The 15,629-nt window shown below is 38.5% G+C and overlaps 1 protein-coding gene across 2 annotated transcripts in view; it reads left to right on the top strand.

Annotated features, from left to right (window-relative positions):
• The first annotated feature begins 225 nt into the window (after positions 1-225).
• The window catches only part of PRKD3 (protein kinase D3), a 40,184-nt gene continuing 24,780 nt past the window's right edge, over positions 226-15,629 (top strand). Inside the window, exons 1-4 of one of the 2 annotated variants that reach the window (XM_009573286.1) lie at positions 226-516; positions 12,170-12,308; positions 13,561-13,692; positions 14,403-14,560. In XM_009573286.1, coding sequence (XP_009571581.1) covers positions 226-516; positions 12,170-12,308; positions 13,561-13,692; positions 14,403-14,560 — 720 coding nt within the window. Of the gene's footprint in view, positions 517-12,169; positions 12,309-13,560; positions 13,693-14,402; positions 14,570-15,629 lie in introns of both variants that reach the window. The other variant, XM_009573285.1, reaches the window with a different exon arrangement.

The following is a 15,629-nucleotide window of genomic DNA, read 5'->3' as shown; positions in this document are numbered from 1 at the left end:
GGAAGGAGAACCTTTAATTTAAAGTAACTTACAGTTGAAATTATTTTACTCTTTGGCTTGCACAGAATGAAAGGGAAAATTAAGTTTTACTGGTCAGGGGCATTTTGCTGAACTAAGAAAGGGAAAGTTACATTATCCTTGTTTTCATTTCAAACCAAGAACTGACAACATATTTTTCTTAGAATTTGACTACTAGGGAGATCTCGACAGAGTAAAGCAAGTCAGATGTCAGCAAACGACTCTTCTCCCCCATCCTTACAGAAGTTTTCCCCACCTACGTGTCATGCTGCTGCACCACAAACCCCAACTTTGTCTTCAAGTCCCCAGTCGGGGCTCTCCAGTCGTCTCTCCAATGGCAGTTTCAGTACCCAGAGCCTCACCAATTCCCGGGGCTCTATGCATGGGGTCTCCTTCCTTCTGCAGATTGGTCTCACTCGAGAGACTGTCACCATTGAAGCTCAGGACCTGTCCCTCTCTGCTGTTAAAGACCTCGTGTGCTCTATAGTTTACCAGAAGGTACGGTATAACACTACCACTGATGGCAACAGTTGTTTTGTAACAGACTGCTAGTAATAACAACGTGTGACTGGAATGTGCCAAGAAGTTTGGTACAGTGACAAACATCCATGTTAGATGTTTGCAATTATGCACAAAGAAATTTTGTAAACTCCCAAGATCGAAGCTTTTAATTTAAACGGAGTAAACCCTCCTGTTACTTTCTTGCTTGTGAAATCTAGTAAAAGAATATATAGCAGTACATTTTCTGCAAGAATTAGTTTTCAAAATATGGAGAGTATGTTTTTTCCTTTCAGTGATTGTCACTGATATCTTAGGTTTTTACTAGTTTATGCTTACTACTGTTAAGTTGTATTCATGGAACAGCATAGCCAGCTGTAATGAAAGGACCAATTGTGGCTACAGAAATGTACTGCAGGCCTGCAGAGTTGCATGATACTAGCTTTTCTTTTTGTTTCTAGTTAATAATTAAAAACCCCGCCAGACAGTTAAGACTGTCCTAGTATTGTTATTCCATATAAGGAGTACATGTGTTACTCTTTCATGAGAGGACTATTATCAGCGTAATTTCTACTGAAAGAGGGTTGATAAAGAAATAAAAAAATCTTAGCATACTTTTCAAATGTGTCTTGGCTAAGCTGTTGCAAGTTCTGACTCTGTAGGAAGGAAATAACATTGATCTTGCTGGTTTTGCATCCAAGTTTTATCTTTATTTAGGTTAGGTAGGTTAGATCCTACTAAGCAACCTGAAAAGTAGTTAATGTTGTTTCATAAAATAATGAAGAAATAATTGCTCTTTTCCCTCAAGGCCAGGGGTGGATGAGAGGGAGGGAGTTGAAGGTAGATTATTTTGTAGGGAATTGTTTTCTCCATGTCTTTCATTGTTGTGATTGGTATTTACAGTTGATTGGTTTTATTAGGTGGTTCTTTTTCACTTAATAGCTTGAAGGAAAGTAAATGCAAACGTTATATGAACTCTCATTTGCATATGCTTGTGTATCTTTTTTCCCCATCTCACAACTTACTGCATCTTCCATATTTTTACAAAATAGTTGGCAAGCAACCTGATTTCATAATAACTTTATGGGCTACCAAAGCATAGTTCAGCATGTTAGTTCCTTTCTGAAGAGACAAGTTATTTGGGTCAACTTTTTTTTTTTTTTTTTGTACCATGCATGTTAGGTGCACTTTTTCGCAGCCATTTTAGGGCCCGCTTTTTCTTTCTGAATCAACTACTTCTCCTTGCATCTGCATATTTCCTGTCTTCTGTCTTAAAGAAAGATGAAAACAAATACATTCACGCTTATTTTTCTTTTTCATTTCTGTTCTTTTGGCAGGCTCAGCTAAAAATTTAGCTCAAGTTCTTGTTATAGCTTAAGAAACTTCTTATATGCTGAACCTAATCTACTGCAGAACCGATGAGGATTTCACGATCAGTTTTCCTCTTTTGATTCAGTTTATGCTCTCCTGCAGCTGATGCTACCAGTAAATGACTGCTCAGTGAGAACATGTTTGCAGGCAGCAAACTGATCAGGAAACAACCTTATGTGTGGTGGATTCATCTTTCATAAGTGGTTTTGCAGCCAGTGCACAAGTGGCAGTATCCTCCCTCCACCGTCTATTTGACAGCAATATGTCCTGCCGTGACTTTTTTCCTTTTAGGTCTGGTGACTGTTGCAAGCATATTAAATATTCTAGTATTAATATATAGATATTTTAGTATTTATGTAAAAATTTTAAACGTGTTCTTCTCTGTACTGTCATGCATATGGCTGCCTCTTTTTTCCAGTTGGAAGCTTTGAAGCTACTGGGTATGCCTTTGAGATTCAACAGTATTAAAGCTTCCCTTTCCTTTGATGTGCCACAGCCTGCTTAAATTGTCTTTTCTTGACCAGTTCCTGGCTCTGAACTTCAGGGCACTGTATAGTTTGTTCTTGTGATAGTTCTGTAGTTAGCAGTGTCTATTTACTGTTGCACTTCTTTAATGAAAAAGGAGAAATATCTTCAATCCTGCAAAAGCCTGTGTTTGAGAGCAGTTTAGTTAGGAAATAAGTACTGTGTTTACTTAATGTGTTTTCATAGCGATTTCTGTATTGCCATTCTTGCTGTATTGTTGATGGTAAGCTGTGCTTCCTGCTTCAGACACTGCTGTTCGGTGTAACTTGTTAAGGTTTTGCAGAAGGGTAATTAAAAGTAGCATCAGCAGAACTGAAACTAAAGAGACGTGTCCGCAAGGAGAGCGACAGGAGTAATGCAAATATTTCATGTGTCTGTTAGCTCTGTTAAAAATATTCTAAACATCAGAAGAGGAGCAAAAACTTTTTTTTCAAGTTTAAAGTTAAATTTGGGGAGCGCTATGTTAGGGGTATTGTATATTGGAATGCTTAATAGAAGTCCTCAGAAAACCCAAACTTTAGACTTCATGGGGATGCTTCAAAAGATTCTTGGTTATAGTCTCAATCTATCTTCTCTGTTCATTCCTTATATAGATTGCTGTATATTAAAGTACCAGACATACAGTTCTCAGGGGGAGTCTGAAGAGGAACCAAAGCATGAACAGATATGACTGCTGGAATAGGGGGAGTGTGTTTAAAGCAGAAAAATGTGTAGCATAAGTTGCAGATGGACAGTGTGTGTCCTTGCACAATGATCAGATATTAGAGAGGCAAGTTCTTAATCCATTTTTGTGTTTAAATACTGTTCTTTCATTCCTCACATGAGAGGGCATGAAGTAGAACATGGGGCTTACTAGCTTAAAACTAGAAACTCGCATATGGTGATACTCCACTGGCTGCAAACTGAGAATTATGTAGGACAGCATGCTATAAAGGCTTTATTCTACCTTACTTATTTTGTTCTAGTTAAACTAATAGCTATAAATGAAAAACATTTGATTGTTCCGTGCTATTACTTGTGTAGTATCAGTACCTGCAAGATTTATCATAACTTTTTTCTTAAACTTATGAATCTTTACTTTCATGATTCTGAAACTTCCCTTATCTACCTTTTTCATCTACAAACCTGCCCTTCATCCTTTTCATTTTCAGTCATATTCAGCATCCTCCTTCTTTACATGCTTTTCCTCCAATGGCTTTGCTACATTTTGCTCTGAAGTAGGCCAGTTGCCCTTCTACCTTAAGGTGTTTGCTTGAAATTCTTGTAATCCTTTCTAACCGTTGCCTTCTCTTTGACTTGAGTACTGTTACACTGTTTACCTGTACAATCTGTTTCTTAATCTTCCAAACTAGTTTTTCTTTTTCCACTTCACTGAACCCACCCAAACGGTCACCACTTAGCAAAGTCAAAGGGGTATTTCTTACGTCTTACTGATTAACAAACCTCTCTTGGATTTTTCTTCTGTATTTTCATAACATGGTGCTCTCATATGTCTTAAATTTAAAAAAAGAAAAAAAAAAAGCCAAACCAAACTTATTTTCTCATTCTCTTCCTCTTCTTTCTCTGCCCTTATATATTTCGAGTGTTTCATTCATGTTTGCTGCACTTGTTTCCTGTCTGTTTATCTTTTTCTTACTGAACTTGATCCAGCCTAGTATTTTTTGGTCTATCTTGTGTCTTATTTAGTTCACCTCCAAAAGTAACTTTTCTTTCTGTGGCCTGCCTGTTTCAGGTTTGTTCTTAAACCTTCTCCACCAACAATGTTTACAATTCTGCTATTGCTGAACTCTTCCATATGTAGTATGGGTTTTTTACATTTCTTTCTTTGAAGTAGTCTCAAAATTGTCATGCTTATGTATAGGCTTGAAACCCTCATCTAGCACTTTTTGCTTTCATCTTGATTCCTGTAACTCTTGTGTGTTTGGTGTCTTTGCTTTTTCTAGCAAAAATATTTTTGTTGTCTTAATTTTTCTTCATCCTAACATGATCACCCTCTTTCAACTGCATGTGTAATTGTCTCTCTCTCAGCAGCAAATTAATGATTGTGTATAATCTCATTTCTGCTTGATTACTGGCTTTCTTTGTTCTTTCATCTTATTTTTTGGCTATTTTTTCCATGTTGGGTTTTTTGGGCATCTTTCTCTCTATAGGCAGAGTCCTTAAGGTGTCATTGTTTACCTTAAATGTCGTCTCCTCTCCCAACAGTACTTATGCTTTCTTACTAGTTTTAATTCTGTGATTGTTTCCTGCCACATTATGCTGTTTCGACTTGGCTGAATTCAGGCCTTAATCTGTCAATAGCCACTTACACAGGTACTTAACATGTACACACTCGTATTTATTTCTTCAAGACTCTGAACTGCGTAAGGTGTTGAGAACACAATCAGTGGAAGTATAGCTGTGTTTAAAAGGAGTTAAATTTTGCATATTACACCTGCTTGTGAGTCTTCACTGTTTCTGTAGTTTCATACTTTCATTGTTTTTATAAATGTTTTAGTCCTGGTGTATTGTATTCCCTGGTCAATAATTTGAATAATCTGAATTGAATGTGATCCTATCAGTATGTATGCACTTTTTTGATAGTCCTGCCTATTATTTTAATTAGACTAGGTGGGATTTCATTTTTGATAATTGAAATATGACTGAAGTCCTTGGATTGTTTGGAAAACTAGCCAGTTTCCTTTGAAGATGAAGTAGAGTGGGGGATGAGGGGAAGGGAGATGAGGAGATGTGTTCAAACATTTTGCTCTGATAATCAGGGGAAAAAAAACTTGACCTGAAGAACGCACAAGTATATCTGTAGAATTTTCTAACCAAGTGACAATTAACTGTATACCTATATTATTCGTATACCTAAGAACTCAAGTTTTAATCAGGCTGTATTAATCTAGTTTGAATAGCTAGCTCTTCAATGACGGCTGCTGAAGGGGAAAAAAGTGTTTGTTTTAAAATACTTTAAATTGTCATGTTGTGAAAAGACCAAAACATGTGAAATGAGCATGAGTTGTCTTCCAAAAGTTTGGACACTGTCATGGTAATGGGGAACTATCTAACCAAATTGTGGCAGAGGTGTTGACTTGAAGCTTAATATGATTTCTTAAGTGTTAACAGATGTTTTACTAATAAAATATTGAGAAGTAAAAGAATGGTATTACAAGGATCATATTACAATCCATCCATATTACAAAAGGGTCTCTACAACTCTTGCAGTAACAACTTAATTTGGTGTAATGAATAGGTAACAGTACTGCAACCATCCTTCTGGATTTTTCTCCAGGTTAAGCTTGTAATAGTTCATGGTGCTTATTTTTGAATGGCTCTAAAATTAACGTAAATCATGTTTTGTATTCATCAGCTGTGCTCAAATCTTTTTCCCCCCTGTTGGTCTGCCTTCTTGACTTGTCTTCTGCCGTCTTCATATGAGCTAAATAAGGCAGCAGAGTAATAGAGACTTGAGGCATGAGAAGCAATTATGCCTGTGAGAAGATGGGAGCTGGGGAGTACTGGGGGCATGGAGCTGCTATATGTGGGGCAGATTAGCATTTCCAGCATGGTCATAGGTTTGCATGCTGGAAAACCTAGCCAAGCAGTAGTCCAAGTATGTCTGTACTGAGGCATCTGGTGAGGGAAAGATCTCATGCAACATGTTTGAAGCTAATTGTCTGTGTGATAATGTGATTTGGCACACGATTCTGAAGAGTGGGAGTGAATAGCTGGGTAGGGTTGCAGGATAATAGATTGGAGTGATTTCAGTGAACGAAAAGACTTTCCAAGGTAATGGGTGTTTTGCACCATTAGACTTTGGAATTAACTTTCAGTGGTTTGAAGCATTTGTTTTGAGTTATGATGGGTCATGAGATATTGGACCTTGAAACAATATCCGCCTACACTTTTCCCTAGTGTGAATTTTTGGCGACCAGTCCAGAACTTTGTAAAGTAAGTCCTGGAACTTGAAGTAGAGGGATTTTTCAGTTACTGCCAAGATAGAAAGAAGCCTCAGTTATGTTTCACTCCAGCAATACTGGCTGCTGTATATTGAATTCTTCTGGGTAAAAAGAACGGTGTAATGCACTATCAATTAAAACTAGACATACTGTAACACTTACAGTATAAGCATTCTAGATAACACCAATTGTTTTTCTCAGTGTAACCGCAATAATGCACTAGTAGTGTTACTTGTTCTAGTACCACCCAAGTACAAAGGATTGCATACATTCTTTACGTAAGTTGATGATATTGGTGTACCAGAGATTAATTTTGGCGCAGTCTGTTGCATACATAGACTTCCCACAAGTGATTTCCTGTAGTTAGATGCTCTTTTGGAACTGTTAACACTGGGAACGGTCATCTTTTTGCTTTTAGGAAACATAGTAATACTGGGATTAGCAGTATGTTCTGAGTCACTGTGCAGATACTTTGGGCTTTTATGCAGGAAGGTAATAGCTGTATAATCCCGTAAGATAAAACAGGCTTTAAAAAAATTCTGCTTTGAGTCTTGTTTTCAAGTTTACATTATGAGCTCTTAACACTTCAAAGGAACTGGATAGTGTTCTTCGTTAACAGCTTCATGTAATTGAGCATAAGGAAGGCTATAAAAGCTGTACTTCACTGCAGTACAAGAGAGAAGAATTTGGTAGTGTACAACTTGAACATAGTTTAAGCTTTGCATAAAAATTCTGTTAAAAGATACCACTTGAAATAAAAACCTTGTTAATCGATGAGGTTATCCTTGGCCAGCAGGCTGCACATAGCCTTCTGGCTAAGGTGCTGGCAAGGAATGCTGTATTCCCAAATGTACTGGGGAGCGGAAGAGAGAGCAGGGCGCTGCACGTCTGTAAGGAGCTAAGCTGCTTGCACAGCTCCCCCCATCGAAGCCTGGCCAAGTGCCTTAGACACGGGCTCTGACAGGCCACCTGCAGCTCATCAGGGCCGGCCATGCAGAGGGCAGCCAGCCAGCGCTTCCATTGCTTGGGCGCACAGGACTGTAGTGGGGACAGAGGAGAGTAAACTGAGCTGAAGTGTGTGGAAAGGAGCAGTCAGAGGCATCTTTGTGTTAGGGTCTGTTCTTTTATAATGGGGAATCTTGGGCGGGGGGGCAGTGCAAGGAAAGGGCAGGACTTGCTCATCAAACTTCAGAAGTTTTGTTAGGGATGATTGAATCCGACAGCCTCCTGGCAGAGGCGAGGCTACTGCAGCTCCATGCTCCAGGTGCAACCAGTAGCAAGACTGACCACATATTCCCAGTAGGCACAGGCCCTTGGATACAGGTGTACAACACATATGTGTATATATGCAGATCGACACAGGCAGACACACAGAGCACTCACATGAACACAAACAACATTAATGGTCTCATACTGTACCCTTCTCTGGTGGTTCAGGATGAAGGTCTGATAGTGGGAAAACATTCCCCCCTCTCGCTGTGCCCCCGCCCCTCCCCCCCCAACAAAAAAACAGCAACAACAAAAAAATGTGGATGTCTCCAGCAGCTGGGCTCAGGCACTCTTTGCCCAGTAGCGGCTGGCGGGCTTGGTCTTTCCAGTTGCTGGCACCTGGATATTCGAGCTCTTGATTTCACTCTGGTCTCTCCAGTCGCTGGCACCACAGACATGTGGGTACTCTGGCCTGTGGTCTGGCTCCAGTTGCTGGCACTCAGACTCCCCATGCACACACATGCGCTCAGAATGAGAACCCATCATCCAGGAAAATAGTTAGAAATGGAATTTAGTGAAAAGATAGGACAGACGGTGCTGATCAGGCACAGGGCATGGCCAGACAATTGTTCTGACCAGTCCCTGTTTACAGGTGACCAGTCCCTGTTTACAGGTGACCAGTCTTTTATATCTTCTTATCACTCTATTTTTTCCCCACCTTTGTTCCTCCCTGAATCACCTCTTTCCTTGCCTTTGGTTCCTTCCATAAACATCCCGTAAAAAGTCTTGTACAATCATAATTCCCTGGCATCTTATAATGTGTCCCATACCATTGGGCAGCAACACCTCTCAGTTCAAAAGGTGCTCCAGTGTTGACTTATCTTGATGGGTGTTATGGCTGGAAACTGGGGCTGAGGCTCTCCTGTAACAGCCCTGGGAAGGGCCTGGACAGGATATCCTTTCCTTGGAGTCCTTAATTTGGGTTCCCTGCCTGGCCTTGTGCCTCTGTGCTCCTCTGGCATGTGGAGATGGGCTGATGGCTCCCGTGATGGGCCGGGAGGAGCGAGGCAGGGTGTTATATGGGCTGCCCCACCTGCGTTGTTCCTCTGCACTGCTTTATGGATGTGCAGACGAGCACCTAACCTAACAGGCAGGATAGGTAAGGAAGCTGTTGCAAGGTTCCTCAGCTATGCGTGTCCCTGTTGTGGAAAACCTTGTAGCAACTGCAACTCTGTAGTACGAATGAACAGGTTACCTCTATTCTAACACTTTTAGTTTTTGGAATGATTGTTTCAGAAATGGAGATTAGTCATGCACAATGCATAGAAGAATGTGTCCTGGGTGAAGTCTGTCACATATATCTACAGAAACTGTATACAGAGTCTTGTGTTTAGTGATAGACTTCTTGCAATAAATACTAGCATAGGTTATTGTTAGTCTTGTTACGCCTGGGCTTGTGATTCTGCATCTTAGTCTAGAAGCTACTGGTCAAGCTGAAGCTTGTAAATAGAGGAATTATCTTTTATGAGGTTAAATATTACAGTTACAAAAACACACAACTTTTCACAGTCATTTCATCCATATGTATGCATACTTGTTTTGAGAGAAGAGGGCAATAAAACATGTAACTACAGTGTCATAAGCATACATGATACACAGCTTAAAAGGTCAATTTAATTAACGTAGAACCAAACGAGGATGTTGATGCCCACAGTTCTAACAATCTATAATAGATGATTTTGCCTTTTTTTACAGTACTTTTATTCCATATAAATTAATTTAGCCTTTAAGTCTGGAATTTATTTGACAACCAGATCTTAATTATAGGCATTATGCTGTTATTTACAAACTTTGGAATTAATGTTGATGCTGCTTTCTAAGGAATGTAATGTCTCATATTTTTAATGATTACACTTGCTGTCACAGAGAGGATTTGAATATTCATCTGTAACTTTTGTTTATTGTGTCAGCTGATGCTTTTTAGTCACCAAAATTAATGTGGTATGTTTAAAACATTTTAATAAATCCAAGATTTGTACATGAGAATGGGTAAATGGTGTCACATGCAGAACACATACGGTCATAGCATTTAAAATAAGTGCTTCTTGGTATATGATTGTGTGACCTCGGTTACTCGGGTGGGGGATTATGTGTAGGGATGTTCTGGCAGCTGCATTATAGGTTTATGGTCTCAAAGAATGAAAAAAATAAACAAAGACATATTTTTATCAAAAGAAGGAGACTTAAGCCTCTGAAATATCTTAGAGGTTCCTTAAAATCTGTGGTTTTTAGGTACTTCTGTGAATTTAATAGAAAGAGGCAATAGCTCACACTGATTTTCTGAATCATCTATTGTCCCTCCTGGCAGCTGAAATTAATATCAGCATTAATAAAGAGAGTCATGTTTGTCTGCAGGCAGATACATACTGTATTCACGTTGATTTTTTTTTTTTTTCCTCGCTTTTGTTGGAATTAAGTTTTTCAGCAGCATGATGCAATTGATATGCTATAAATAGAAGTTGTCTTGAGGATACAATTGATTGTAGCATTGATGTGGTAGCTTTCTCTTGTTGATACTAGCATTAAGATGTGATACCTGGCTAAACAGTGTATATAGTATCAAGGAATAAAACCTCACAGCACTTACTAAAAAAACGTAAGTATAACTTGTTTTCTTGTTAATTGAGGTACAGTGGAATTTTGAGTTAGAGCTTAAAGCAGGTTTATGCACTGTTTCAGATATGAAGAACTGCCAGTTCCCTTGGAAGAATTACTAGCGTGCTGTATCTATGCATGCTCTGAATATAAAGTCAAGTCCTGTGCATACTTGCAGAGATACTGAGACACGTATTTGAGCAGCACAGCTAATTCTCAAGCTTTTTACTTGCTTTCCTAATACAAATAATCTTTGGGAGATTGGAAAAATGTAATTTTCAGAATATTCATGGATATTTGCTATTTATCAAGATGAATCAGCGGATGAGTATGCTGAAATATAGTACGATCAGAGAGTTCTTACAGGCAATTCCAGATGACCTAAAGGATTTTAAGTAATAGCAATTGTTTAAAGGTTTAAAAAGCATCTGTTTTAGGGGAATATAATGCTACTGTCATATCTGTACCATCATGGCTACTGTACAGAGTACAAGAGAGTATCGAATTTGTGTTGGGAACCTAAGAGTGAGCTGGGAGACAGGGGAAGCAGCCTGTCGGTTTAGCATCAGCCCAGTAAATTAGTTTCTTGGTGCTGCAGATTAAATACCTACTGGTTTTTGTCAGGTCCATCTTTTGCTTTCGCATGGGTTAAATGGCACAAATTCTGCCGCTCTTTGTGACTGTCCAAGTAGATAATATGCTTTCCAGAGCATGGGGATTCTTCAGTATTACATGTAATGTAAATGTGTACAGTGTGCACACCAAAGCAGAGAAGGCCAACTTAATAATTTGGATAAAATTCCTACCGGAAAGAGGGAATTATTTTCTCTCTGAATGAGAAGGGAGTGTGAAAACAATGGGTGTGACGGATGCCTTCATTATGTCTTTGATTTGGTAGAAACAGTTCTTTGACTACTTTAGTTGAGGACAATTAATATACCACAAGCTTCACACAGTTTAGACCCTGTCACATGTTGACTGTGCAGGATCTAAACTACCAAACTGTAGTCTGTTACCTAATTAATTGAAAGGTTGTTGTTTGCTTTTCCATACTTTTTCCCACATTCTTCCTGTTTTCTTCTGGGGAGCAATTCTGTGTGTGTGTTGCCACCTCGAGTTTGAATTCTGGTTTAAACAAAAAGGCCAAACAAAGGAGCTGGTTGATTGGTACTCATTCCTCTCCAGGGTCTATTCCCATTCTTTTTCTCTGTGAACTGTCAGTTTACTTTTAAGCTTTTCGTCTTAAGAAGTTTTACTCACACTTGACAATATTTTGAAGAGTGGAGAAAATACAGAATAAGAAAGCTATTTTCAGTGAAGTGTCATGGAAAAATGGCATGTTACTTATTGCAAATCCACATAGGGAATAGATACACGATTATCTTCTTTCCTTGGCAGGAATCAAGTTTTCCTTTTCTTGCATCTGTGGATCTAAACTGTTGTAGAACAATGACATGGAGCCTCTTTTAGCTTGCCCTTCAAGAGAAGTGTAGCACGTGCTGCTGGAGTGTCTTGAGCTGAATACCTGCCTGACCAGAATGTCTGTGAAATGAGGGTTACAGGTGGTGGTATCTGAGTTAGAAAGATCTGCATTGGCTTTCAGATGCCAGACTGATTATGGTGGTCTGAGAGATTAAAAGCCCAAAGAAACAAAAACCCTAACATTTTTTCTTTTCAGGTTTGGAAAAAAGTGTCACTGTTGGGGGGGGGGACCAGGGAAGAAGTTGGTATTGATGGGTTTTATTTGGGTTTTTTTTTGGTGGTGGTTTTTTTTTGTAACCTTTTAATGCTACTTTTCAGAAAATGCTTCAGTTCCTCAGAAATAAGCAGATCAATTTTGTTTCCATGGAACACTTAAAACACTGAAGTTCTGTAGCTGTTATTAAAAATATTCATGGGTAAGATTATCAAAGAGCCTGTGTTAATTTAAAGTTTGCTTTCTATTGCAGTTCCCAGAGTGTGGTTTCTTTGGCATGTATGACAAAATTCTCCTCTTCCGTCATGACCTGAACTCGGATAATATTTTGCAACGGATTACATCAGCAGAAGAGATACATGAGGGAGATCTTGTTGAGGTTGTACTCTCTGGTAGGTATTGTTGTAACAGTGGAACAGTGCTTTATTCAGTAGATTAAAAGAAAATAGGACTTTATGGAACATTATTATCATGCTTGCCTTGACTTCTTTGACTTAAGTCTCACAATGGGTCACTGTTTCAGGGTAGAGGTTTCCAAGAAAATCCAAGTGGTACTGATACTTCAGTACTGAGTGTTGTTATTGTTTCATTGTTGTGTTTTAATCTTCTTCAGGTTTATTATTATATATAAATCTGAATTGTAAAAATATGAATTTATATTATTATAAGTTGTTTATTATGATTACTGAAGCTGAAATGCAGGTAGGATTCAGGATTTGCTCTTCCAACCCTGTTGTCTTTCTTGTGCTTACATCTGTCTTTTTGTTCTGTAGCTTTTGCCATTGATGGTTTATACTGCTAAAAGGCTTCATATAAATATAGTTCCTGAATCATACCTATAAGGACAGAGTCTTAAGGGTTATTGTAGTGTTTGAAAACAGTTTCCTTTAAACGATACAGTTCTTAGAGTGGTGGTTATTAACGTGTAGTACTCTTCAATAACGAGGACAAAAAAACCCCCAAGCCCTAACTGATTTGAATTGTATGTGTTTCATCAATACCCTGTTGGGTGCGTAACCCCAGTTGGGCACTTAGTCCTCGAAGTCTGAAAGAACTGCTCGATACTAGTCCAGCTTTTATTTCATGACAAAAATTCATTTAAATATATCTATGCTTGTTTAAGAAAAAGAACATTACTAGTGAAGTTTTAAGTGTTCCATGGAAACTCTATCCACAGTTCTGTTTTAATACACACAGAGTTCAATGTAATAAGCTTTTACTGAAAAAGTCCTTTAGAAGATAAAAATCTAACCTGTAGAACTGTCCTTCATTTGAAAATTTTGTAGGTTACAAAACAGCTTGAAAATTAAGTTGCTCTTTCAAATGTTTACTGTTAAGTTGATTTTAAGAAAGCTTGTTGTATTTGCCGTCTTAATTTAGCGAGGTTTTCAGCATTGTGACTCATACTGTTGATCAGTTGTGGTCATTAGCTTATGGAATCCAACGGATTTTTTCCTCAATAAAAAAAGTTACTGAAAACTGTAATCTTCTAAATGCATATTTAAGCGGTATACAGTAAAATGCTGATGTCTAAACAGCTCATTAGTGTTCTTTGAATCTGCCATTTTTTAAACAACATATTCTTTCCATAAATCCGTGTTGATCTTGTGGCAAGAACCATAACTTACTGCAGTTTTTTAAAAGCTTTGGCTACAGTTGAAGATTTCCAGATTCGTCCTCATGCACTTTATGTGCATTCCTACAAGGCTCCTACTTTTTGTGACTACTGCGGAGAGATGCTTTGGGGTTTGGTACGACAAGGATTAAAATGTGAAGGTAAGTCTGATTTTTAGTGTATTTTTCTGTGTGTGTATCTATATAAGATGAGGAAGAAGAAATTGTATCTTGTTCGATATGTTAGCACGAGATAAATGTAGTATTTCATAGAGTTGGAAGGGGTTGTGCATCAGAAAACCCGAGTTCTAATCCCAGCTTTAACGCAAACTGTGTGTGACCTTGGGCACATGACTTAAGAAGTGTTCCTGTTTCGCACTTTGAAAAAATAGCTAGCTTACAAGCATGTGTTCTTTGCACAAGGAGCACATACTTTGGAGAGACTCCCAAAGGGGAATCCCTTTCCTTATGGCCTTCATCCAGCTGGCTGCGGAGCACTCTGCAGCCTGCTGTCAGGTACCGACGCTGCCTGCTCACTGGCTTCTCCTTGGCTCTTGTGCTCCAAAGTGAGGGAGTGATGAAAGCCTCCTGGTGGGAGTAGCAGTGAGGAGGGCATTCAGCTGCTTTGGAGTCTTAGACCTTGTTTGTAGAGCTGGGATTACTAGAGACCAGTATTATAGCAAGTAGCGCAAAGAAAGCTGTTTTTGTGGATTGCATCAAGAACGCTAAAAGAGAGAATTTAACAGAACAATCTATTTCTGCCTTTACCGTTTTCCTCAATCATCTCTTTAACTGCTTTATGAAAATGTTAGTACTATTTTTTTTACTTGGAATGTTGGGAGTTTTTCTGTCTAAAAAACGTTCTCTTTCAGGTTGTGGGTTAAACTACCATAAGCGATGTGCCTTCAAGATTCCAAATAACTGCAGCGGAGTAAGAAAGAGGCGTCTGTCTAACGTGTCTTTGCCAGGAGCAGGGCTTTCAGTTCCAAGGCCAGCACAAGCTGAATACACATCCTCTGCCTCTGAAGAAGTACGTAATGTGAAAGGGGAAACAATTTCTCGTTTAAAATCCTTTAACCTCTGGGGAACTAGCTAGTGTTGCAAGTGGCTCATAATGAGTACGAGGGAGTTGAGCTTAACCATTATGATTGGTTTGAGTTCATTTTTAAATCTGGTGAGTCTTAGACTCTGACACTTATTGATGACTTATTACTGTGAGAAATGAAACGGGAAGTAAATTATAACTTTTATGTATAATTTTGTTATTAGCCTGTCACTCATGGTTATATGAACTCTGAGAACTTTGGTATCAGGAATGATAAAACACCTTGCCTTCTTTGTAATAGAGATTTATTCTGTAATTATGGTATCAGTATAGAATAGTTACTTGGCTAAAGCGGTACAAATTGTAAGCTTTTATGCTAGGAGAGGAGAGAGTGTTCCTGATATGCTGTTAAGCTTTTCACAGAGTTAATCTGAAAAAAACCCAAGCCCTATCAGGGAGGGTGTAGGGGATGAAGGGCTTACAGTAAAAGCTGTCATCCATAATAGTTCTTTGTTATAATGGTTATGATGATTGCTGAGAGGTTATCGATTATACTGCAACTATATTGGGATCTTAAGCCAGGGCAGGCAGTGATTAGATCCATTTATTTCATTGCTGCTTTCACCATGGGATAAAAGCAGTGCTTTTGACACTTAGTCTTTCCTACTTATCTAATTCTATTACTTTACAGTATAACAATTCTTACATTCTTACCATAGTTTAAAATATAAATTGTATAGATTTTCTAGTTCCAGAACATAATTTTTTTAGCTAGAGGCTATGATGTTTATAGCTATTGGGAAGATTTATTCAGTGAACATAGAATTGTAGGCGTTTCCCCTGTCATGGAATTTAACTTTATGATTTCTACATGCGTGTTTAGTACCTCTTCGACACCTCTTCTTTGCTATCTGATTTCGAATACTTGGCTTAGATAATCAGTAATATATTATCATATTATCATATTTGCAGTTCATCTTTCAGCAGTCTTAAAATGCTTTAGGTCGGATGTACAGGGCCATGTTCCTTTACATTGTTCTGTAGATGTAGGTAA

Source organism: Fulmarus glacialis, unplaced genomic scaffold, assembly GCF_000690835.1.
Source record: "Fulmarus glacialis isolate BGI_N327 unplaced genomic scaffold, ASM69083v1 scaffold2462, whole genome shotgun sequence".
Taxonomy (NCBI): Eukaryota; Metazoa; Chordata; class Aves; order Procellariiformes; family Procellariidae; genus Fulmarus; species Fulmarus glacialis.
The sequence above is the reverse complement of the archived record's forward strand: the minus strand, read 5'-3'. Positions and strand labels throughout refer to the sequence as shown.